The sequence below is a fragment of the Scardinius erythrophthalmus genome (assembly GCF_964197995.2).
Source record: "Scardinius erythrophthalmus genome assembly, chromosome: 15".
In the NCBI taxonomy this organism is placed as follows: domain Eukaryota; kingdom Metazoa; phylum Chordata; class Actinopteri; order Cypriniformes; family Leuciscidae; genus Scardinius; species Scardinius erythrophthalmus.
The window spans coordinates 32,239,903-32,263,621 of NC_138235.1; the positions used below are offsets into that span (position 1 = coordinate 32,239,903).

A 23,719-nucleotide genomic window follows, 5' to 3' on the forward strand; every position below is an offset into this window, starting at 1 on the left:
GTTTACTGGAGCGAGGGCGGGACCAATAGCAAACCAATCAATTCCCCATGGACAAAATCAAGTCCCGTCCTACATTTTTCTTTTACAAGAAGCCACATTACTGGGATATACAGTACATCACATTATTCTATTGCAACATCTGTTTCATGCTGACATCCCTGATCCACCAGTCAGCATTAAGTATATATATGGTATTAATGATACATGATTTATGCAGGATTTGAAAAATGTAACAGATTTTAGTAACAGCCCATCTTTCGTCACACCTATTACTCCAACCTGCAGATACCACACTTGCCCTGGGGAATTGGTTTACTGCCCCCTCTACTGGTTAAAGGAAGATACTTTACTGAGACCATTTATAAAAAATTATTTTTTCATATTTACTAATTTAATACCTTTTAAAATTGCAAATCATATAATTAGCATAATAGTTTAAGTGAAAGTTAACTAGGTTATTTGAATGTAAAAGTATGAACATTAAAAATATAAGTGTTCATGTTTTTACATATATTATGCATAATATAAATTCTAAAACTTTATTTCGAGAATTTTCAATGTGGTCTTAGACTTTTGGATTTGTGCATCTGATGTAGTGGTAACATCCAAAAACAAACACAATGATATCTATAAAAAAAAAACATTCAGTTTATTCCCATAAATACACAATTTACATGTCCGGCACTCGATAACAGGGAGTTTTATAGAAACCATTCAATGGTAACAATAAACAAATAAGCAAAACCAAACTCTGGAATGGTCTATTTTTTATGTACACAAAGCAGTTGCATAATACAGTTGATGGCTTTGTCCAATAGGTTTTGGATCAGAACACGTGCCATGGAACGTTTGCTAGTAGGTGGAGTAATCATCCATCAGTAATCTGAAATAAACACTTAATAACCTTCACCGCAACTTTTCGTTTTCCCCTCATACTAACACCATGTGTGCCCTCCACCTCTGGACATTACAACATTAGGAAATGGTGCACGTCCTGTTCATGTCTTTTATTGGGTTTTCTTGTGGTTCTCTCTGGCAGCTTTTCTCTTTAACTGCAGAATCTTCAATTCTGTCATGGTTGAGAAGGTCCTCCATACCCACACAGCCTAAAACACAGAGACTGAGTTTAAATCAACATCTTAAACATACTTTGTAAACATAATTAGATGAGATGCATATTGTAGTATTATATATGAAGAAGAATATTCTTAAAGGAAAACATTACCACAATAATAACTGTGTTGAGCAAGAGCGGGACAGAGTATACTAGTGATATGAACATTCCTTTTGAATCAAAGTATTGGAACTTTGAAAAAGACCTAAAAACAAAATGCAGACACATTCAGTATATAAGAACAAAATACATAACATTATGTCGGTGGGTTGTGGTGGGTGTATAATTACCTACCTCCAATTCATCGCTGCCAACTCATTCAGATATTCTGCACTGTAAACCATTGAGACTGCAAAACATGAACTACTATGTTATCTGTTGATCACAACACAATCTAAATTGCCTAATATTAATATATATATATAATATTATATATATACAGTTTTTGTCCCACCAAAGCCTTATTTGATCGGTGAGAGAAGTAGATGATTGCTGCGCTTGTGACAGGGCAAAAATCAATTGAGAATTGACACGATGCTGAAAGATCAGACGACCGAAGTTTCACGTGGACCATTCTGAGATTTTTTCCTGAATTTCCACTGGGTGTGAATTGTGCTAAAAAGAAACGTTGCCTTGTCTTCTCTGAAAAGCGTTCCGCACATTCAGCTGACATTAAAAACACTTTCAATAAACAAAAAACTGATCTGTCCAACACTGAACTCACGAGACGTCTGAATCGGTGTATAACAAATCGGTAACACTTTACAATAAAGTTCAGTTTATTAAACTCTAGTTAACATTAACTATTAATAAACTGCACTTCTACAGCATTTATTAATGCTAATTTCACCATTTACTAGTAGCCTACATTATTGAAATCAAAAGTTGTGCAAAAGTGTATTTTTTAACATTAGCCTAATGCACTGTGAAGTAACATGAACAAACAATGAATTCTGTATTTTTATTAATTAAGATTAACAAAGATTAATAAATACAGTAACAAATGTATTGCTCATGGTCCATGTTAGTTAGTGCTAAAACATTAACTAATGTTATTAAAAAAAAAAAAAAAAAAAAAAAAAACACTTTTACTCAGAACACCTCTTAAAATGAGAATGTAAGTGTGCTTACCCCATTTTTTTTAGTAAGAGTGGTTAGCAAGATTTAACCTTAATAAACTACAGTATTTTCAGGTTATTTATATTACAATGTGTAGAACAATTACCAAAAAGATTTTTTAGTTTAGACTGGAGTGAGGTAAGGTGAAACCAGAATAATGCAAAGCAAGTTGTTGTTAGCTAATTGTATTCAATTGTATATGGTAGAAAATTAGACTATTAGTTAAAATAAACTTTTTAATGCTACTTTTTTATTCTACTTCTTGTAATTGATATGATTATATACCAAGATAATTATTAGGTCTAGCAAATGAGGATTTTATCTTACAAAGCTATTCAATCCAGTGGTAAGACCAATTTTGACCCAGGAAAAACCCTGATACACATGTAGATTTGACAGCATTTCTGCACATATATATATGGTGAGATAAATTTATAATTATGTATTTAATATAATTAAATAAATACAAATTATGTTTAGGGTCCTTTCCCAATCTAACCGCACAACTTTCACAAAACGCATCTTGTCTGAGCAGTTTGTCGTCTTATAATTTTTCGGAAATTTTATTATGTATTTCACTATAATTTAATACATTTACCCTTACCTTTAACATTTAAATTATTGCAGAAACTCACCCATCAAGAGAAAATGACAGATCTGAAGGCGGTAGTATTTGCAGGACAGGATGGTGAAAGCAAAACAGAAGACATGGAAGGCCAACAGACAAATCAGCCAGGACTCAGTCCAGTCAACCTGGGAAAAAGTTGACATGATGATTATTATTACTAGTTCTTTTAGTAATAAATCGTTTTCTTTATTTAATTCGGACCACGTGACCTCGGATGTACTGAAAAATAGCGACAAAATAAAAAATCTGGATTAGCTTTATGCCTAAAAGAATCAAATGTTGTTGTAAACTTACAGACTGTAGAAAGCTCCATAATGATGTGACGCGAACATTGCTGAATCCATCGATTGGAATGGCGCTGATATTTTTAGCTTTGGACTCGGTCATTTTGTTTGACTACACGCCACTAAACCACATACAACGTAAACACTTCCGCATTCGTCACTTTCTTTCTCAACCTCAAGCTCACCAATGGATGGCGCTATTACGCTTCTTAAACATGTAGTTGATGCTAAGACTAAGAGCAGTTTATTCACAAACAGTAACATTAAATATTTAATATTTATTTTCAAATACGGGTTTTCTACATTTTTATATTGAAATAACATAGAATGCCTTTAAATCCCCGCATCGATTTAAAATGAAGAAAAAGAAGCTATGTAGGAACGGATATGTCAAAATAAAAGTTCTCTGCAAACCTTTATTTTGCAGACAGCTGGGCGACATGTCAAGCCTACTTACAAATATTATAACAATAAAATAAGATATCAAACGGAAAGAATGTATATGATTATCATAAGTATAAAAAAACTGCAGATGTTACAATTTAATGTCAAACAGAATGATTCATTCTCAACTGATTTATGATTTTTTTTATTACTTTTTTCAATAATATTTGGCGAAGTATTTTATACACAAATATAGATTTAAGTATCCCACTTGTAGTATTTAATAATAAAAACCTTTTTTTTAATTAATTTATGACTTTTGTATATTTTCTTTAAAGTTGTTTGGTTTATCGTTATTTCCTATTTAATTTTTTTATCTAGTTTAAAAAAAACCTTTTTGCACTCTCTTATTATATGCAATAATTTTATCCCTTGGCGTTGAATTTTTTTTATTATTATTATTTTAAGAAAAGCACTTGATTTGTTCAAATCAACTTAAATAAATGATTTTGCATTAATCTATAATTTATATTTAAGTTTTCTTGAAATAATATATCCTTACATCTGGATGGTTCAGCTGTTTATTGTAATGGCCATTGCAAATACCTACTAAACGGGTCATGAACTATTTTATTATTTGGTTGTAGTAGTATTAATTTTCATTTATTCCTGAATTTAGGGTATAAATAAAGTTTGGATAGGTTTCGTTTTTTTGGTTCAGGTTTGTCGCATTCCAGCCAGCGATGACGCGCTTCCTGTGACGCAGAGAGATTTTAAAACATTGTCCTTCTCAGTAATGGCGGCTACGTTCCCTTCGCCTTCGCTAAATAACAATAAATGGTACTTCACGCGCGAACAAATCGAAAACAGCCCATCTCGCCGAGCGGGACTTGATCCCGACAAAGAGCTCTCGTACCGACAGCAAGCTGCTAACCTGCTGCAGGACATGGGACAGCGGCTCAACGTGTATCTTTTTCAGTTTGTGAGGCGTCGTTCTCGGCATCTGCTGACGCCGGTTTGGGCGGCTTGTGTAGCGTTGAGTTTCAACGTTATAATGGCCTGAAACAGGTCTACCAGTAAACACGCCTTTTGTATTGTGAAACGTGTGAATTAAGGCTATTGGAATAAACGATTTATGTCCCAGTTTTGTGTTTTTTTGGGGCTTAGTTTAGGCCTCAGGGCCTAGCTTGAGGTGTCTCTCCTACTGAACAATAGCGCAGCCGGTGTCATTGCTTTTCCCACCCTCCGGTTTCCACTATTTTCTTCATTATACCATTTGTTTACACTCCAGTTATAGACTTAAATGTTGTTTATGCCATTCCAAAGTATGTCTGTTAGTATTGCAATTAAACATATCCTGTCGGGGAGAGATTTGCCCTGTCTGAAACAGTAACAGAACATATAGTAATTGGGGAGAGATTATGAGTTGTCCAGATTTATTTTTAGGTTAATTATGTGGCTTAAATGAATGGAGAGCAGTTAAATTCTGTTTTCAGGAGTGGGTGTTTTCACTCTCTACATTTGAATATTGACAAATATAAGTGATTGTTGCTCTAATTAATTAAAATACAAGAATTGAATGTGAATGACAAGCACTTTGGGGCGGACGTGTCATTCTTAATATCTATGGTGGTTATGACCCTGTTGAAATTCTGAGTTTGTTGATATGAACAGTAATGCAGTTTCGACATGAAACTGAAGTTACAGTAGTCTTGTCCTTGTGAAACAGCTTCTCGAACAAGAACAAATGTAGATTGGTACTTGATTGGATGGTTGTGGTTTGGTATTGCTGTGATATCATGTGAGTGACAGGTTGCCCCGCCCTCGCGCCAATAAAATCATCATCAGAGAAGAGATCTTGCTGTAAGAGGGAGGTGAAGCTATTTTGATGAAACATTACAAGGGTAGGGTACATGAATTAAAAAAAAATGTGCACAAATAAATAAATTACAATAAATGCAATATTCCATAATGAAATAATAATGTTTAATTTTGATTTCATGGTGACTAATTGCTTTTAATGTCAATGCCATCCTTAACTTTGGACGATCAGGTCACAACTTACAATTAACACTGCCATTGTGTATATGCACCGGTTCTACATGATCCAGTCCTTCACCCGCTTCCACCGAAATGTGTGTGCCTTATCCTTCGACAAGCTTTTTGCTAAACGTTCATATGAAACTGCTGGCTGGATTGGACAGGAATCTAACCTCTTTGTAAATGTCATGTTTTGCACAGGTGATTGCTCCTGCAGCTCTCTTTTTAGCTGCGAAGGTGGAAGAACAGCCCCGGAAGCTGGAGCATGTGATTAAGGTGACCCATGCGTGTCTCAATCCTCAGGACCCGTCTCCAGACACCAGGAGTGATGTAAGTAATGATAGAATTTATGTCAGATTTCTTTAAACTGTCTGTGAGTCATTGGTTCAATGTACCGGTACTTGCTTTGTTTAAATGTAACTCATTAGCGAATAAGTTCTTTTACAGCAAAAATTTTCACTACAATAATTTCTTTTGCAGCAACATTTTTTAAAGGAATATTTCACCCAAATGAAAATGATGGAATTGTCCATTTTTTGAGTGAAATACTACTTTTCAGAGTCCTTGATGTATGGTGGATTTTGTTTTTTTTATAGCCATCTTTCTTGTAAAATTAACTATGTTTTTCCCCCTAACTATTTAGCTTGACAAAAATTCTTTACCAGCTTTTTAACTCATATCAGATCAATGATCGTTTTTATCAAATAGGGCTGGGTTAAAAATATAGATTTCTCGATTTTAAGTGATTCTCGTTTTGATGAGCTGATGTTCTTCTTAAATCCCAAGAATCAATCTTTTAACAGTTTTCAGTTGATGAATGAACAAAACTTTGTAGCGTGCCTCGCATCCAATAAATCACAATAAGCTTTGATATGAAACAGAGTCTCAGCCTTCAAATTATGTCAATTTAATTATGAAATTCAAACAATAAATATGTTTTTTTCCGCTCATGAATGTGGTGTCACAGATCGCTATAGTGCAGCTCAGTTCATCTGACCATTTCTTCCACATTTCTACTAGTTAAAGCAAATAATCATGAATGAACATCAGAAGGTATGCCTGAAAGATACAGTACAGCTTACCAAAATCCGCTTCATGTCTCATGTAATCGCTTAATCAGTGTTTCAACAGCAGAAATACGTCATTAAAACAGCTTGTAAACAATATGTCATGTAATGTTACATTTACCTCGGAAAAACATTCAATGTCCATTAACTCATTAGTCTTCTAGAAAAATGTACTCCAGAGAGCAGCATTTTGCTAAATATATGCACTATATTGCATATTCATTCTATTTTTTACCTTATCTGTTCAATATGTACAGGATATTTGAATATCCGTTATGTTTTGTTAATGGATATTTGAATCCGTTATGTTTTTATGACAGCCACCATTTAAATTTTTATATTTCAAAAAATGAGTAGAAACATTAAAAAATTATTATTATAACATTATTATTATGAAAACTTCCTTTTGTCTAATGTAAATATAAGTAGCCTATACAAATTGAAATTGTAACCTTTAATATTATAGTAATATACTTAATCGATATCGAATTGAAATCAGAATCGAATTGCAAGCTTGTGAATCGAAACGAATCGTGAAATTTGTGTCAATACCCAGCCCTAGTATCGAATGTGAAATTTAATCGCAGAACCACAGCATCAGACATAACATTGCTTTTCTTTTGAACAGGTTGTGCAAGCCACAGTTTTCGTATTTCTATATTTTCATTTTGAATCAAAATTATCTAAAACATTTTTTCTCTTAGGTTGGATATGAATAATCTTCTTTCTTCAGTCTTTATCTGTTGTGTTAGTATTATTCATATGCCTCTCACTGTCATATGTTGATGAATTGAAGGGGCATAGCTTGTATAATAAGGTGCTGATTGGCTTGACGCAAAAAAAGGGTCATCTTAATTTGACGAGAGCGAGTAAACGTGTAGTCCATGACCAAGAGAACATGTGAGTAACCTGCCTGTCCTCTCAATCTCAGACATACCTGCAACAAGCCCAAGACCTGGTCATTCTTGAGAGCATTATACTCCAGACCCTGGGTAAGTTTGGAAGGGCAAGAATGGGTCAGTGAATCACCATACTAGAGAGATGTACCAAATAACCACATTTATTCTCATTCACTGCTAATTCCCAGGGGACAACAGGACTGTCACTATCTCCTGATTAAGAGTCATTACTACTCTCACCTTTTCCATTTCTATTTCCATGTCAGTCTGGCAATGCACCCTTCCTGTGTGTGGTTTACGATGCTATCGATTTTGTATGCTGAGCCTATTTTAATCTGGAGTACAGTAGGGATGTCAAAAGTACTGGTTCTAAATAAAAAAAACATGTAAATGTACCAATCTTTTTGCAGTACCAACTTCAGTCCTCTTGAATTTTTAGAAAAAGTTTTGTGCAAAAGCATATTCATTTTATAGCATATTAAATCAGGATATTTCACTGGTAATGGTATCAACTACTGACATTTGTTTATCGTGATAACCCTGGTGTAAACCGTCGTCTGTGTCCTGCTTTGCAGTCCTCCGCTTTGGAAAATTCTGTTCTTGTGCCCATAATGGTAATTTGTTTTGAAAACTTTGACTATAACCAAATCGCCCCACAGGCCACTTGCAAGGAGCTCGGCTCAAAGATATCTCACCAGTCAAGCACAGGAAGCCCCATGTTTGTGATTCACTCACTCATCATGTATATTGTGTGTGGGGGACTTCACCTATATGAAGAGTCAAAGCACTTCACTGCAGTACAAATGAAAAACTAAAAGTTTGTCTCTCTCTCTCTCTCTCTCATCTCCTCTCTTCCCTTCAGCTTTTGAGATCACCATTGATCATCCTCATACACATGTTGTCAAGTGTACACAGCTTGTGCGAGGTGAGAACCAGCTGCTCACTGTAAACTGTCCTTCGTATTGCTCGGTAATGAGTACTTCTAGCCCACCAAGCTCACAGATTTCACATCTGATCACGAGCTTTCCTTTTGTTCCAGCGAGTAAGGATTTGGCTCAAACCTCATATTTCATGGCAACAAACAGGTATGTTCAGATAGCATTACTTATGTAGAAGTTTTCTCTGTGTACACTACCAGAACTATGTGAGGTTACAGTTACATCAATCTTTAATCCAAGTATGATGAATGAATCTGGAACTTGAGTTTTTATTTGATTGATTTATTTGAAATACTAATAATTTGTAGCATTATATACATGTCACTTGTGATTAATTTAATGTGTCCTTGATTACAAATGTATTAATTTCTTTTAAAAAAAAAATAGTACTGACCCCAGACTTTTGAACGGTAGTTTATGTATGCATTACTATAGTTGAACAATAGCAATAAATGGTTTCTAACAAATATTTGTTTCTTCTCCTGTGTTTTTGGTATCTCTGGGTGATCTCATTGCTGCAGTCTCCACTTGACTACATTCTGCCTTCAGTACAGTCCGCCCATTGTAGCTTGTGTTTGTATTCATTTGGCCTGTAAATGGTCCAACTGGGAGATTCCGGTTTCCACAGACGGCAAACACTGGTGGGAGTATGTTGACCCCACAGTGACCCTTGAGCTGTTGGATGGTATGTAAATGTAGCTGTTGTGTGTCTTTTCAAGTGATTTTCTTTTGAAATGGTTGTCTTTTTAATAGAGAGAAAGTTTAATTCTAGGGATCTGGAAAAGTATGTGATTACTTATCTGTTCAGTGTTTAATGAATGAATGTATTGTGGTTTATTTAGTTCAGTTTACAGTTATAGGCAGTTTTACTAAGATTTTTAGGAAGTAACCATTGGAAGACCTTCAGTGTAACATTGGACAAAATTTTGGGGCTTTAGCCGGGACAAGAAACTATATAGCCATTTAAAGAATTTCTCAAGTAATGTGTGATTTTGCCCCAAGTTGCCCTAAAGATTTTTGATAATGATTTCACAGAGCTCACTCATGAGTTCCTGCAGATCTTGGAGAAGACGCCCAGCCGCTTAAAACGCATAAGAAACTGGAAGGTAAGTCAGTTTGCCTCCATTTTAATTATATCTGGATAACTGCAAATACTGTGTGCCCACAAAGTACAGTAGTCAACATTTGGAGTGGATCAAAACCTTTCATCAAAGTTATACATGAATTCTTTAATGAATAGAAAGTTCAAAAGAACAGCATTTATTTGAAATAGAAAAACTTTTGTAACATAAATGTCAAATTTACTGATTGATTTGATGCATTCTTGCGTAATGAAAGTATTAATTTCTTTTTAAAAAAAAACATTCTCACTAACCCCAAACGTTTGAATGGTACTGTGTTCTGACCATCCAAATTGCATCCTCATAATCTTTTTTTTGTTGTTGTTTAACTTGTGCTTCAGGCTGCAGGTCAAACTGCCAAGAAATCAAAGGTGCAAGATGGTGATCAGTCTGAAGCCATTATGAACATGATCTCCATGGCATCGTCTGACAGCACGTTGGCGGGACTGATGAGCCTCTCCGCCCCTCCCTCCGGTTCTTCCCTGGACTCCTCAGCAGATGATCCCAGCGCTGCAGCCTCATCCCAACACTGGCAGCCTTCCGGCAAGGAGCAGCCCACTGCTAATGAACTCCACGCGCCTGCTAAAGTCTCTCTGAGTGAGTATCGGGCCAAGCACGCGGATGAACTGGCGGCGCAGAAGCGGAATTTGGTGAACATGGAGGCAAGTGTGAAACAGGGATACGCCACTGCCGCACAGGCCCTCATGAACCAGCAGAGGAAAGAGAAGCACCATCACCACCAGCAGCAGAGCTCCAGTTCCTCAGATCTGAGCAACCCCTCACCTATCGTCCTGAAGATCCCACTGGATGAGCGAGAACGCAGTTCCTTAAAGACGCGCTTCCCCGTGCGGGGCCAATCAGACGGCGGGGGGCACAGCAGCGGGGGGCACAGCAGCAGTAGCAGCAGTCGTGGATCCGAGCAGGACATTAAAGTGCGGATTCGGGTTCCAGAAAGGCGAAGTGGGTCCGGCGAAGACGGGAAAAGTCGCGAGAAGCACAGAGATCGGTCCAACCACCACCACCATCATCACCATCACCACCACCACTCCTCCTCTTCCACCACCGGCTCTTTATCTGCATCGTCTTCCTCATCCTCAGCACAAAAACACTCAAGTTCTGCCGGCACCTCAGGAAGTAGCAAAAAGGTCCCTGGTGACTCTGTGCGAACGAGCTCTTCGTCATCGTCGTCTCGAAAAAGGACCCACTTGCCAGATCCTTCCACTGGCACCCATCCCCCGAAAGTCAGCAAATCGTCCAGAAACTCATTTCAGTTGCCGACGCTTTCCGGAGTGCCGTCCCACGCGATGGGTCACGGGTCTGACATCCTGAGCCTCTCGCACCATCAGGGAAACTATTCGCACTCCAAGGCGGACAAAGCCGACACGAACGGCCACAATACGGGCGGCCAGTCCAACGAGTATCAGGACACATTTGACATGTTGAACTCGCTGCTCAGCGCGCAAGGGGTGCAGCCGGCGCAACCTCAGATATTTGACTATCGCTCTCAGTACGGAGAGTACCGGTATAGCAGTAGCGCTCGCGGAGGAACCCAGCCGCCACCTTTGCCCTCAGAACCACCTCCACCTCTGCCACCCTTGCCCAAATAAACCCCTCCGTCCCCCCTCCCCACCATTCATCCGTCCACATACACTGATCAGATCAGTCGTCTTTGGGAGTCCTGGGTTCCTTTTGTGCGTCTAACTTTCTGTGATGTTGAGTTTGACAGCAGAGTAATGTAAGGCAAAAATGTACCTGTATCGTTTTGTGCGGTTGTGTGCGAGCGAGTGTGTTCACAACACCCATCTGTGGCAATAATGTTAAAATAGAACAAAATATTGCAAAAAATGTTATTTATTGAAAAAAAAATTGTACATACTATTTTTGATGTCACTCAGTTTTATATCAGCGCTAACAGAAAAACATAATGGAATTAAGGGTATGTATTACTGAATGAGAGGGACCCATTGTCCTCTTTAAAAAGTGTAACCTTGAATGCAAAAAGGAAAAAGTTTTTGGTTTATGTATGGATTTAAGTCTTGCTAACAATATATGTGTCTTTTTTATTGATTATGGTATTTATTATTAGCCTTTTAAAACCATAGTTATTAGCAGTCGTTGCTTGAATGCATCAGGTGATATCTGGATTTTATTTTTATACCGTTGTAACCTGCTTCCCAGTCTGTATTTACTTGATTGATACGTCATGTATGTTTTGAGAATGAACATACGAATCCCCAATATTTGCATCAAAATGTATGTTTCTAATATACGAGTAGTAACTGAAGTAACATTTTGATTTTGTTTGGTAAGTATTTGTGGTCTTTTTTTGTTTGTAACTTTCAGATTTGTATTCTGTAAATGACTGAAAATCGACACAAATTATTTTTAAAAATATTTCCCAAAAACAAGGATATATGCCTAATTTGGGAAAGTATGTCTGGTAAACCTACAATTCAGAGGCAGATGCAGTCATTGTTTTAAATGGTTGTAGAATATCATGCTCATTTATAATACACTATACACAACAGTATGTCCAGCTTGTACTTGTTTCATCTTTTACTTCAGTTTGTTAATAACACAAACCCAAATGGTGTTAGATACAGGCTATTTGTCATACTATGATGTAACTGATTTACAGTGAACGAGTGAATATGAATCTGTGATGGACAAAAGTACAATCTGATAAAAAAATATCTTCCCACCAATTTTCATTTGAACTAATGTTTTTTTTAAGCTGCTTTGGTTGAAACAATGTTAGTTTGCCATGCAATGTCTCATTGAATCTCATTGAACTGATGGTACTTTTGTCCATCATACCCTTTTTCACATCATATTAAAGAGATAGTTCACCCCCCCCCCCCCCCCCAAAATCGAATATTTACTCGGCCAAAGCTATGATTTTCTTCTGTAGAACACAAAAGAAGATATGTTGTCTGTATAAAGTCAATAGGGTCCACTGTTTTTTTTTTTTTTTTTTTATCCCCAACCTATCGATGAACTACCTCTTTAAATATGGCGTCCATTTTATGGTCTGTTAAGTTTATATTAATATCTGTCTCAGTTTAAACACTCAAATCAGCACTTATAGATTGAATGGCGAGCATGCTGACCGTTCATGTTTATTTGTGCAATACCTCCATTTTTGTTTAACATTAAGGTGCGTTTACGCCATGTTGTAATTACTGTAATTACGAGATTTCAGCTCAAAATGACAGCTTTCTGAGAGCTCTTGTACCACCTGACTCTGAACAGAACGTCACGTGTTGTCATTTCGAGACTACGGTAATTACGACACGGCGTGAAAGCTGCATTATAACCGTATCAAGGTCATTTTGGTGTTTTCCAGTGATAAGCCATCCAATCCTGATTCATGAAATCTTGCATGAATGCTATACAGTGCATATTAAAACTGATAGGGATTTAAATGTTTTGAGCCAATCGTTTTGTACCTTTAACAATATTGTCTCCATATTCATATCTTGCTTGATCATGTTTTTGTATGCAGTTAATAGCACAATAATGCAGATTGCTATATGGATCAGTCTATGTAACTTTCCTCTGATTAAATGGCATGACTTTCATTGATCAATTTACAGGCAAAAAAAAAATGGAAGCATGAAATTGAGTTTCTACTGTCAGAGTAAATTTTACTTTAATAAATGTTGCGTTCTTTTACTAAGATGTTAGCAGGGATTCCTCCATACTTTGACCCTTTTCCTGACTGTGCCTGTTGATGATGAGGAACATTTCAGGAATATTGTGAAATTAAATGTAACACTATAAGCTATAAAAGATCTGTCACAGTTTTGGCATATATTCCTTATATGATGCACTCCTCATGTCCTGTCCCTGTTTTATCATTTCTAAGTAGAATTTGAAGGTTTAACATGTTTTAGTTTTGTGTTTGCTGGTGTCTAGTCTGCTTCAGTAAGACTAAAGAGGCGGCGTTGTGTGGGTCTAATGCAATTCATGTCACCACTGTATTTTCTATGTACCTCCATTCTCAAGAATATAGCGTTTTATCAAATGTATATACTGTTTTCTGTGTTTTAGTGGTACCACATGAACTCTCAGGTTTTGAATTGAATTGTTGGGGTGTTTCTTGTCAGAAGTTAAGGTTTGCATTTTTGTGAACTCGGTTCCTTTTTATAAATGTGGTTGATGTACAATAATGTTTTATGAGAAACATACTTGTGGGTGTTTTTCTTACCGATTGCAGTGTAAATTGTTATAATGTGACAGACGTTCTACTCAAGCTTCTTGCCGTAAATTCACTTTTCCGATTTTTATACGACAACTTGACCAGTTTTGCTTCCACCTGATGTCAACAACACCTTTATGGTTTGCCTTTGAATTCAGTTCTGGAATAAAGAGATACAAGAATAAACCAGGAATGTTAAATGTGGCTATTTAGAACACAATTCTGAAAATCTGAAACCATTCTGAAAAGCCGAAAATCTGGGTTAACCGAGAAGTCACAAGAGCTGTTGTAATCCCGATTAACTTTCCATTCCAGGCATTGTCGTCTGGCCATAATGTGTAACTTATTGTTTTATTGACGCCTTATTATTGAACATTATCTGAATTAGTGGCATAGTTCCGATTTTAGATTTCACCCCAAGATCAAAAAAAAAAAAAAATGCAATTTCTATTATAATGTACCATTAAGATTTTTTTGTTGCATTTTGTAGTTATTTTTGTCAATTAAGTGCATTTTCCCCATCCTTATTAGTGCAATGCAAAAAAATGTGATGTGAAATATAGTGCTAAATTGAACCTGTTAACCTCTGTGCATTAGTATTCACAGAATGTAGATGATCCTTGCGTGCCCAGACCCGAACAGACTCTATTGTTCTTGGAGTCAGCCATCCTTGATCTCGCATGACTCTGAAACTGTACCAGCCGCCTACAGCAGGTTTGACACAATTTCCCCAACATTTGCATTAAGCATTGTTTCTCATACACATCTCAAAATGAACACTTGCAAGCTTATCTTACCAAAACTCATTCTATTGCATTTGTAAGGATATGTAAAAAGAATAAAATAAAATATCAAAAAACCTTAAGATGCTTATGGCCACTGACCCAATTAAGAAAGAAAGCCTTTAAAAGCGTCAGATTTCCAGCCACATGCAGTGCTCCACTTATATCACATGTAAGCATTCTCCAGCTTCGTTCCTCATTACAAGAAGCTCAGCTTGGAAAAGAGCTTGTAATCTCAATGTGACTCTTAAAAAATAAGACTCATTATGTCAAATAAAGTATTTTACATTCTTAAACAAAAGGTTGTTCAGTGGTTGTTTGCAGCGCTTCGGAACTATTTGTACTTTTTTTTTCTTTTACATTTTAAATGTTTTTTTGGTAAGTAGATGTTATTGATGTTTTCTTACAAGTTCTTCAAATCTATATTTTGTTTTTTGGTTTCCCCTTATATTTTTAATAATAAAATACTTTAGTTTCAAAGTGGAACCTTTATTTTTTTTAAGTGCACATGCGTGACTGATCAGCATAATTCATAAATGAATTCAATTAGTGCAAGTAATATTAAATGGAATTGTAATCTGATAACTCTTGCACAGCATCACTAGGACATACAGCACATTTATCTGTGTGTGTGTCGTATCAGCATCCCCGACACCTAGAAGCTTAGAGATGAGGACAAACTCGAAGCTAAAGACAAAGAAGCCCAGAGATGACTACAACTTTGATTGAAAGTGTGATTATTATATTTTATACTTTAAGTTTTATTTGCCTTAACACTTTTGTTTACTATAAAAAGAAAAGTAACCAATTAAAAGAAATTTGATTGATTTAATTGATTACAAAAAAAAATGATTTTTATCGTTTAAGACTTGAGCAAAAGCATACCACAGTCTTCTGACTAAATATTAAGCATTCTTAATGCTTATAATTTAGGCCAGACTTTAATTACTTTACCTAACCTGAGAATAAATAATAAGGTTAGAGGTGTCAAGATGAAAGTAACCTACACACTGTGTGTGTGTGTGTGTGTGTGTGTGTGTGTGTGTGTGTGTGTGTGTGTGTGTGTGTGTGTGTGTGTGTGTGTGTGTGTGTAGGTGTGTGTGTGTGTGTGTGTGTGTGTGTGTGTGGATGGTCTTAAGTTATGGGAGGGGCTATTCAGCCACAGTTGTATGGTGTGGCTATATAAAGAGCGATGCTTCTGAAGCCGAAAGTCATTAAAGTGCCAACAACAAAGTGACACAATGAAGCTACTTTCAAGAATACTGATAGTGACCTGTTTGTCTGTGGCTTTAACAAGTAAGTAAACATTATTTCAATATTATTTATATTTATTGTGTGTTTTATTAATTAGACGCAGCACCATGTTCTTGTATATCATATACTTGGAATTGTGTTTACCAGCAAAGCCGAAAGAAAATTAACTTGATAGTTAACTATTTCAGTGAATGTTGCTGGAGGGTATTATTTTGTCTTTGTTGGACTGTTAAAACCTTCCCTACTACAATTCCTAAACCTTACGGGTATTTAATGCTGCATGACAACGTCCTTATCTCCTTGACCCCGTTATATTCATTAAAAGTATGTCTTGGAATTTTCCAAGATTAGATGCAATGTGCATTAGCTAATCAGATCAAATAGGAAATAATGTATCCTAGGACGTAAAAATACAAAATGGCCCAGAAGCATTACTGTAATATGACAAGTCTTTTATACCTATAATGTAATGGTTTTGATTGGCACAGCACCAGCTGTTTCTTGGTTTCAATCATTCAAAATTTTAGTATTGCATTCAGATTTTTGAGTTATGCTAGCCTATTCGCTTTGATCGGCGAGCAAGCCTGTCCTTTATGCAGTAAAACCAAAAGTATGTTCACATGTACAGCTGACCATCACATGCACAGGATTTGGGGTCACACTGCAGAAAGTGTGCTGAATATCTTATCCGGTCACATGCCCCGACTCTCATTCTCTCAACCAATTGCAGACTTTAAAGTTAATAAGTGAGTCAGTCACCCATTTAGAGTTTAAGGGCTTTCAAAGCATTTTCTCTCAAATCATTTTCAGTTTCCACTAAATAATCTCATTGCAGTTTCCCAACTTTTCATTTCTGCATAAGGACAAGTTGACAGAAGCAACTCAAAACCCAGATTCAATCAATATCAGACATGGAATACAAAACAGTTCCCAGTGTTGAAAGATGGAGACCCGCTCAACAAAAACAGCTGGACAGGTAATAAAATTTAGTCAAGAAATATATTTTCTACATCATTACATCAACATGTTAAAAAAATTGTTTCATTAGTGTTCTGTAGCTCAAATGGTAGAGCATGTTGCAAAGTCATGGGTTTGATTCGCGTGAATTGATAAAAACTTATATCTTGAATGCAATGCAAGGTGATTTACACTCTTAAAAACGTTAGTCAAGCTCACATTAACTAACTGATCCACATCTACTTACAGAATGGAATACGACGCCTATCACTGTATTCATATATAAGCTCCTTCAGTATTATCAACAGCTATCGCGTTTCTCAGGAGCTAATTACCCTCCTCTCGTCCACTCAGGATTTGGCATTCTGATTCCCCCTGAATCAGACTAAAATTCTCTAATTATGTTGTACATTTAAATTAATTAATGATATCTGCAAGACATGTTGGTTCTGTTCTGTTTACCCTAAGGGTTTTTTTTTTGCTGCTCTCCCTGCTCTTATCCATGCATGGATGGGGAGTTCTTGTACAGAACAGAACCATACCGCCAATCCTAACTGTCAATCGTATTTGATGATAGTGGTCCTGACAGAAATAAAGGTTCTTTATTGACATCTTTGGTTCCATGAAGAACCTTTAACATCCATGGAACCTTTCCATTCCACACAAGGTTCTTTATAGTGCAAAACGGTTCTTTAGATTATTCAAATACTCTTCACACTAAGAAAAAAAGGTTTGAGGAACCTAAAATGGTTCTTCTATGGCATCGCTGTGAAACCCCCCTTTGTCAAATGCATAAATGTACATTTCTACAGGTGGAAAATTGAAGTTTGAAGTGGGAAATGATGCACCCACCTTGACCGGTGCCAGAATCACCTTCACCATTGACATTGTGTTCCCTCACAACCAGAAGGTCCTGCCAGATGGACAAGTTGTTTGGGCAAAAAACGGCACTTTCAACGGTATATTTCTATGATCTTTATCTCACCCTATTTACAAAGATGAAAATGTATATTCTGCTGCCAGTACTATGACCAACAAAAGTTTAGTTGTATTAATAATAATGCACAAAAATGTCAACTTTCTAATTTAGGCACACAGTTCCATGAAGGAGAGCCTGTCTATCCTGAGGAGAACTCTGTAGATGCATGGAACGCTGTGTTCCCTAATGCTCCTCTCCTTTCCAGACAGGGGGAAAAGCAACCTCCATATGTGTTTGTATGGAAAACCTGCGGTAAGGAAAGAAACACTTACTTTACTGTAATGTGCAGTTATCTCACCTACCTGACAATCCGCTATTGTGTTTGACAGGTAAATACTGGCAAGTGCGCGATGGCCCTTCTTCATCGTTGACCATCGGCACTGATGATGTTCCTCTTGGCTCTTATATGATGGATGTTGTCATCTATCACTACAGGCAAAAAGATAAATTCATCCCTATTGGATATGCATCCACACAGTTTAGTATTACAGGTAAGCATAATGTAAACAGAATGTCGATCTTTTGTTTAGTTTGGTTTTCAGATCTAATGAAACTATTTTATCTCTGTGTTTCTAGACCAGATTCCCTTTGCGGTTTCCCTGACTCAGGTAAATGACAAAGATGAAGGCGATCGGAAATTTATCCAGAACAGAGCGGTGGCCTTCAGCATCACCCTTCACGACCCCAGCCAATACCTGAGCAAATCTGACGTGACTTTTAACTGGAATTTCGGGGATGGCAGTGGCACTGTAATCTCCAGGGAACTCACCGTCACGCACACTTACATGGCATCTGGTGCCTTCAAGCCTCAAGTTGTCGTACAAGCAGCTATTCCGGATTCATCTTGTGCAACTCCACCAAACCTTCCGACTGAGACTCATACCACTACCAACACCCTCACCTCTGAGAGCCCCATTGCCTCAACTGAACACATCACTACAGGTGCCCAGCATTGTTCTATGTGTGTGTACAGGTTTGGCTATAATTGCAGGGCTCTCAAGTCTCACGCATTGGGCGTGAGACACACGCAATTCAACCAGTTCACACGCTCACACGCCACACCGTGTATTTCTCACGCTGAAAAGGCAATGTCAACCAAGTTGTCCTGCGAGCTTTATATATAACGTTGTATACGAGGCGCAGGCACACAAAGTGAAGTTTCCTGCCGCCAGCACGTATCTCGGCCAGATTGCGTTTGTTACAAGGCAACACAGATGCGCGAACACACGGAAGTTGACGGAACATTCTCGGCCACCGTACGTTCGTTACTAGGTAACCAACAACATCGCGTGAACACACGTCGTGATGGAGAAGGTAAGTTGGAAGAAAGCTCGTCTAACATTTTTAGGCTAGAACATTTAATATATAACCCATCGTATACATTATTATTGTTGCAGTCAAAAACTCTACAACTACTCTGCAACCAGGCCAGAAGCTTTGGCTCAGTTTGACTAGCTTACGTTTTCTTAAATTAAGGGAATGTTAGTGGGTATGGGAAGGAATGAAGATGTATTTCTTCATTTTATTTTAAATACATTTAAATTAGTTTATTTTATTTTATTTTAAATTATATATTATACTGTATTAATAGTCTTTCTAGTTACATTAAGGCTACATGTATTAAAGCAGAGTGCTCTGGGTAATATTTTATATCCTGTGAAAGCATACATTAATCATTGCCATTGCATTTGTATTTTTCAAACACAAAACACATTTCATAAGCTGGAGTGTGTACTCTTGTGTACACACACACACACACACACACACACACACACACACACACACACACACACACACACACCTTAATAATACTCTAATATGTCATTTGTTCACAATGTCCCATGCACCACACAATAAATAATTATACCATTTTGACTAGACACATTCAAAATGCAAAAAGATTTGTTTTTTCAAACTGTTTGGAGCAATTTGTTATATTTTTGTATAACTTATTTGTAATTTTGAAATATAACATTAAAGAGTATATTTGATGTGATGAATTGCTCTGTCATTTATCAGATTTACCAATTGTTATAATTTCAATTTGGGCTGGTTAATTATGAACAATGGGTCAAATTGGGGGGCGGGGACATATGGGGGCGGGGCTCCATTAGGGCTCCTCCCCTAACCGCATGTGATCTCACTCCAAGCTTTTGGTAAAACTTGAGAGCCCTGTAATTGTGAGGGTCAAATGTCCTCACTTTTATAGTGAAATATTATGACAAACCCCTAATGAGGACATTTTAATGGCCATCAGTTAAAAAAGGCTTATACATCGGTCAAAACATGTTTCTATTTAAAAATAGTGTTTTTCACATGTTTCTGTGATGGTTATGTATGGTTATATATATGGTTATATATATAGATGGTTAAATATGAGGGTTATGTTTGGTTTGGGTAAGTGGCGTAGCAAGTCAGTCCCGGGCCCATATGCAAAACAAATTTTACGGCCCCCCCTAACCCCGCCCCCCAAGTACATCGAAGATAGTGTATCGAGAAAATACCATACCAAACAATACCATAAAAAAATACACTCTACCCAACAACTTTTCACAACCAGAACGCAACAAAAACAAGTGTAAAACAAACAAGGCACAGCCAATGTCAATAATTAACTAGCCTTGGCACAGCGGTCCAAAATGTAAAAACATTAAACTACTCACTCATTTTAGTTGCATTCTCCGGGCCTTTCTTTCGGAAAATTCATCCACGATGTCATTGGTGTTTAATTCACGGCTTTGTCCATTCTCGATGGAAAGAATGTCAGCTGCATTGTTGTTCTCATCCATAGACGTGCAACTGCTAATATTAGCTGACAAAACTTCTCTCTCACCTTCGACATCGTTGTCATTTGCACTAGGTTGGCAAAAAAAAACCTGTCTATTTTGGGTAGTTTTTGTGTCGCGACAAACTTCTCCATCTTCTCTTTTCTCTTTAAGGCCCCACTTTTATGTTTGTATTTCTCCATCCTTTAATGTTCAGTTATCTAGCGGTTAGTAACCTCTCGACTCTCACACTGTGTTTTCTTTTTTTAATTTGGCGCGGCGATGCAGCGTCATATAAAAAAAATACTGCGTAGTTCTATGGCAACCGCGGGGTGCAAAAAATAATAAACACATAGGCTACAAGAAATGATGGAGAAATTATACATTATGGAGAAACAAGAAATTACTACACATGACAAATGAAAAATGAATTCCTTCGTTTTAATTAAAAGTTCCCCATGGGCGGGCCCCCTATCGGCCCAGGTCCATTTGCACGTGCATACCCTGCATGCACACTGGTTTGGGTTAGTTCGGCAATAGAAGATATCATTAACCTGATATACCTGGTGTGTGTGTGTCGTGTGTGTGTGGAGATACTAAAATACTACATACTAATAGATAGATAGTTAGTGACTTACTTTTCGCGGAAACAGTAGAAAACTCAAGCTCTGGGGATCACATTACTTTTCTTGGCTCGTTGAGTCGTTACAAGACTAAATTCAGAGTCAGACTCGCTCCGACCAATTCATTGAATCAGTGAATTGTCGACTGTCTGCAATCAGATCAAGCCAATTCGCTAATGAATCGTTCCCTGTGATTTGTGAACAACTTCAACGGGTTCATCGAAAATAATCGATTTCAAGTGAATCGAATATCTCGGTTTCGGAGCGGTTTGATTCCTTTGTTTCGAAATAACGAGGAGCGTTATAAACGATTTAAATAAAAACATCAATAAAAATGTAAATATCCTAATAAAGTTTGTTACTGGCCACCACTGTTTATTTAGATATGCCTGTGTGAAATACTAGAGAGCATAACATAGGCTATAAAAACATAAGTGCTAAAATTATCCTACTTTTTACTTTATGAATTTACAGATGATGCTTCCAGTCAGCCTTCAGCTCCCATTCTGAAATCCACTCCTGCATCTACAATGAAAACCATTCCACCTGCTGCACCTACAAATGAAGTTCCAACAAGATCCAGCCTTGAGAAGGTCTTTAACCTAAGATCTGGATCTAAGATGTCCGAAACAGTGAATACTGCGACAAAGACAAAACTGAAGACAAATAGTGAGTTGCAGTTTTCTTTTTGTCTTTTTTTTATATTCAGAGATTTTTAATTATAGTTAATTATAAATGATGTAAATATATATTTAAATTTACATATGATTTTCCAAAACTTCAGCTGCTGACATGGAGGCGATTGTGAAAGAAGACACAAGTGACTGTGTTATTTACCGTTATGGATCCTTTGCCACAGATATTGAGATTATTGGTGAGATTCTTTGACCACTTGTATTTTAATGATGCATTACAGACCTTCATTGAAGAATAATGTATGTTTGTATCCTCAGAGGGCATTGAGAGTGTGCAGATCGTCCAGGTGGCTGTAGCTAATGGTTTTCTGCTAACAGAGATGGAGCAGAATGCTGTTGATTTCACTGTTTCCTGCCAGGGAAGGTGAGGTCTGGCAAAGCATGAAGTTGGAACCACAAAATATAGCCTGATGGAGAATTCATGACCTTACCTGCTCCTTTTTAGCCTACCCACTGAAGTGTGCACTGTAGTGTCGGATGCAGACTGCCATATGCCAGTTATGACCATCTGCAATGCTGTGAGCCCCTCCTCAGACTGCCAACTCATCCTTCGACACTTCTTCAACGACTCTGGGATCTTCTGCATCAATGTGTCTATGACAAATGATGTCAGTCTGGCTGTCACAAATGCCAGGGTTAATATTAACATAGGTGAGTTTATTCACTGTTGAAATGTCATGCATGGTGCGCCAGAATGAGAACAGTTCTTCAAAATGCTCAGAGTTATTGTGCTATTGAATCATCTTGCATGTCTCTATCTCGGTGCCAAATTTAGCAGGTTCTAGGTTGACATCTGCAGGTGTCGCTGCCCTGTTTTTGGCCATCCTGACTGTTGCATCAGCATTGGGTGCAGTGGCATTTGCATATAAGTGAGTCATTTTAACACAGCGTAATATCCACGCACTGATTTATTTAGCTGGCATGAATCATTCATGAATTATTATTAATTATTCAAAGTGTTCCTTTAGGTTTACTAAAGCTTAATCAGTAATCAAATTGGTGTGAACATTAACTGGTAAAAATTGGTTGGAAGACAATAAACTGGCCTTATTTTTCCACTTTTCTAGACGTCTTAAAGGGTATCAAAGGCTGACTGAGGTCCCTGCATGCCAATCCAACAACGCTGGCGTGAGCTCTGTACCAGCGCTCTTCTGGAGCATGGTGAACCAGCAGACGGTGGATCAGAAAAAAGGAGTAGTGTGAATTTTACTTTAAAGCCAATGAAAATTGACCTGAAAAAGAAATGTTACGTTAGCACTATTTTGAAGTGTAAAAGCATCAACCTTTTTTATCATTTAATTTTTTTAATCTTTAATGTTTGGATTTTTATACACATATTTGACCCCAAATCATTTTCTACAAAACCTTGTTTTTAATTACAGCATTTGTCTTAAATTTTGTACTTTAAACTTGAATAGGAAACAACTGTCATTTGAGCCAACAAAGCATATTTAACAACATGTTGGCATTTAAATGACCTCTGGAACCCTATCCATGTTTTTTTTACGCAATTGAATAAAATATCACAAAAGCTGCCATTACTTTCTGGCCTCATTATCTTCGACATTGGTGTCTACAATCAATTTAATTAAGGTTTTTCACTATAAGACCTTTTAATACCATGACCTGCTTTCCTTCTTTCATGCAAGCATACCACTGCTGTAACTCATTTGCACCTCCCTAAAAATCTAGAATGGCCTTAATACCGACTGCTGTGTGACTACTAATCTACTTTTCCTTCATCTCAAGTTGTTGGAAGCCAAACAAGGTTAGTAAGCAGATTACTTGTCTTGAATGCCCAGAATGTCTTAAAACCAAAAGCCTATGTTAACTTCCACAAAAAAGATTTTTAAAACATTGCACATAGAC

At 37.1% G+C, this 23,719-nt stretch overlaps 3 protein-coding genes across 5 annotated transcripts; 2 read left to right on the forward strand and 1 right to left on the reverse strand.

The window, feature by feature from the left end:
* Positions 1-470: 470 nt before the first annotated feature.
* tmem18 (transmembrane protein 18) lies at positions 471-3,493 on the reverse strand. Its single transcript, XM_081386644.1, has 5 exons — positions 3,156-3,493; positions 2,869-2,986; positions 1,409-1,463; positions 1,226-1,319; positions 471-1,106 (listed from the first exon to the last, which is right to left on the reverse strand). The coding sequence occupies exons 1-5, from the start codon at positions 3,246-3,248 to the stop codon at positions 1,008-1,010; spliced, it is 459 nt and encodes a 152-aa protein (XP_081242770.1). The 5' UTR covers positions 3,249-3,493; the 3' UTR covers positions 471-1,007.
* A 731-nt stretch (positions 3,494-4,224) lies between these two features.
* ccnt1 (cyclin T1) lies at positions 4,225-13,966 on the forward strand. 3 transcript variants are annotated; one of them, XM_081386648.1, is made up of 9 exons: positions 4,225-4,495; positions 5,583-5,664; positions 5,771-5,899; positions 7,568-7,628; positions 8,398-8,460; positions 8,575-8,620; positions 8,995-9,158; positions 9,509-9,579; positions 9,936-13,966. In XM_081386648.1, the coding sequence occupies exons 1-9, from the start codon at positions 4,326-4,328 to the stop codon at positions 11,199-11,201; spliced, it is 2,052 nt and encodes a 683-aa protein (XP_081242774.1). In that variant the 5' UTR covers positions 4,225-4,325; the 3' UTR covers positions 11,202-13,966. The 3 variants fall into 3 exon arrangements, with proteins under 3 accessions (XP_081242774.1, XP_081242775.1, XP_081242773.1); XM_081386649.1 differs by having other exon boundaries at positions 4,278-5,433; positions 8,398-8,620; XM_081386647.1 differs by having other exon boundaries at positions 4,295-4,495; positions 8,398-8,620.
* Positions 13,967-15,818: 1,852 nt separating this feature from the next.
* On the forward strand, positions 15,819-23,053 carry pmelb (premelanosome protein b; the record flags this gene model as incomplete). Its single annotated transcript, XM_081386536.1, has 12 exons — positions 15,819-15,873; positions 16,694-16,807; positions 17,601-17,747; positions 17,879-18,019; positions 18,097-18,258; positions 18,344-18,709; positions 21,630-21,824; positions 21,940-22,029; positions 22,109-22,214; positions 22,296-22,501; positions 22,626-22,719; positions 22,918-23,053. The coding sequence occupies 12 exons, from the start codon at positions 15,819-15,821 to the stop codon at positions 23,051-23,053; spliced, it is 1,812 nt and encodes a 603-aa protein (XP_081242662.1).
* Between the last annotated feature and the right edge of the window lie 666 nt (positions 23,054-23,719).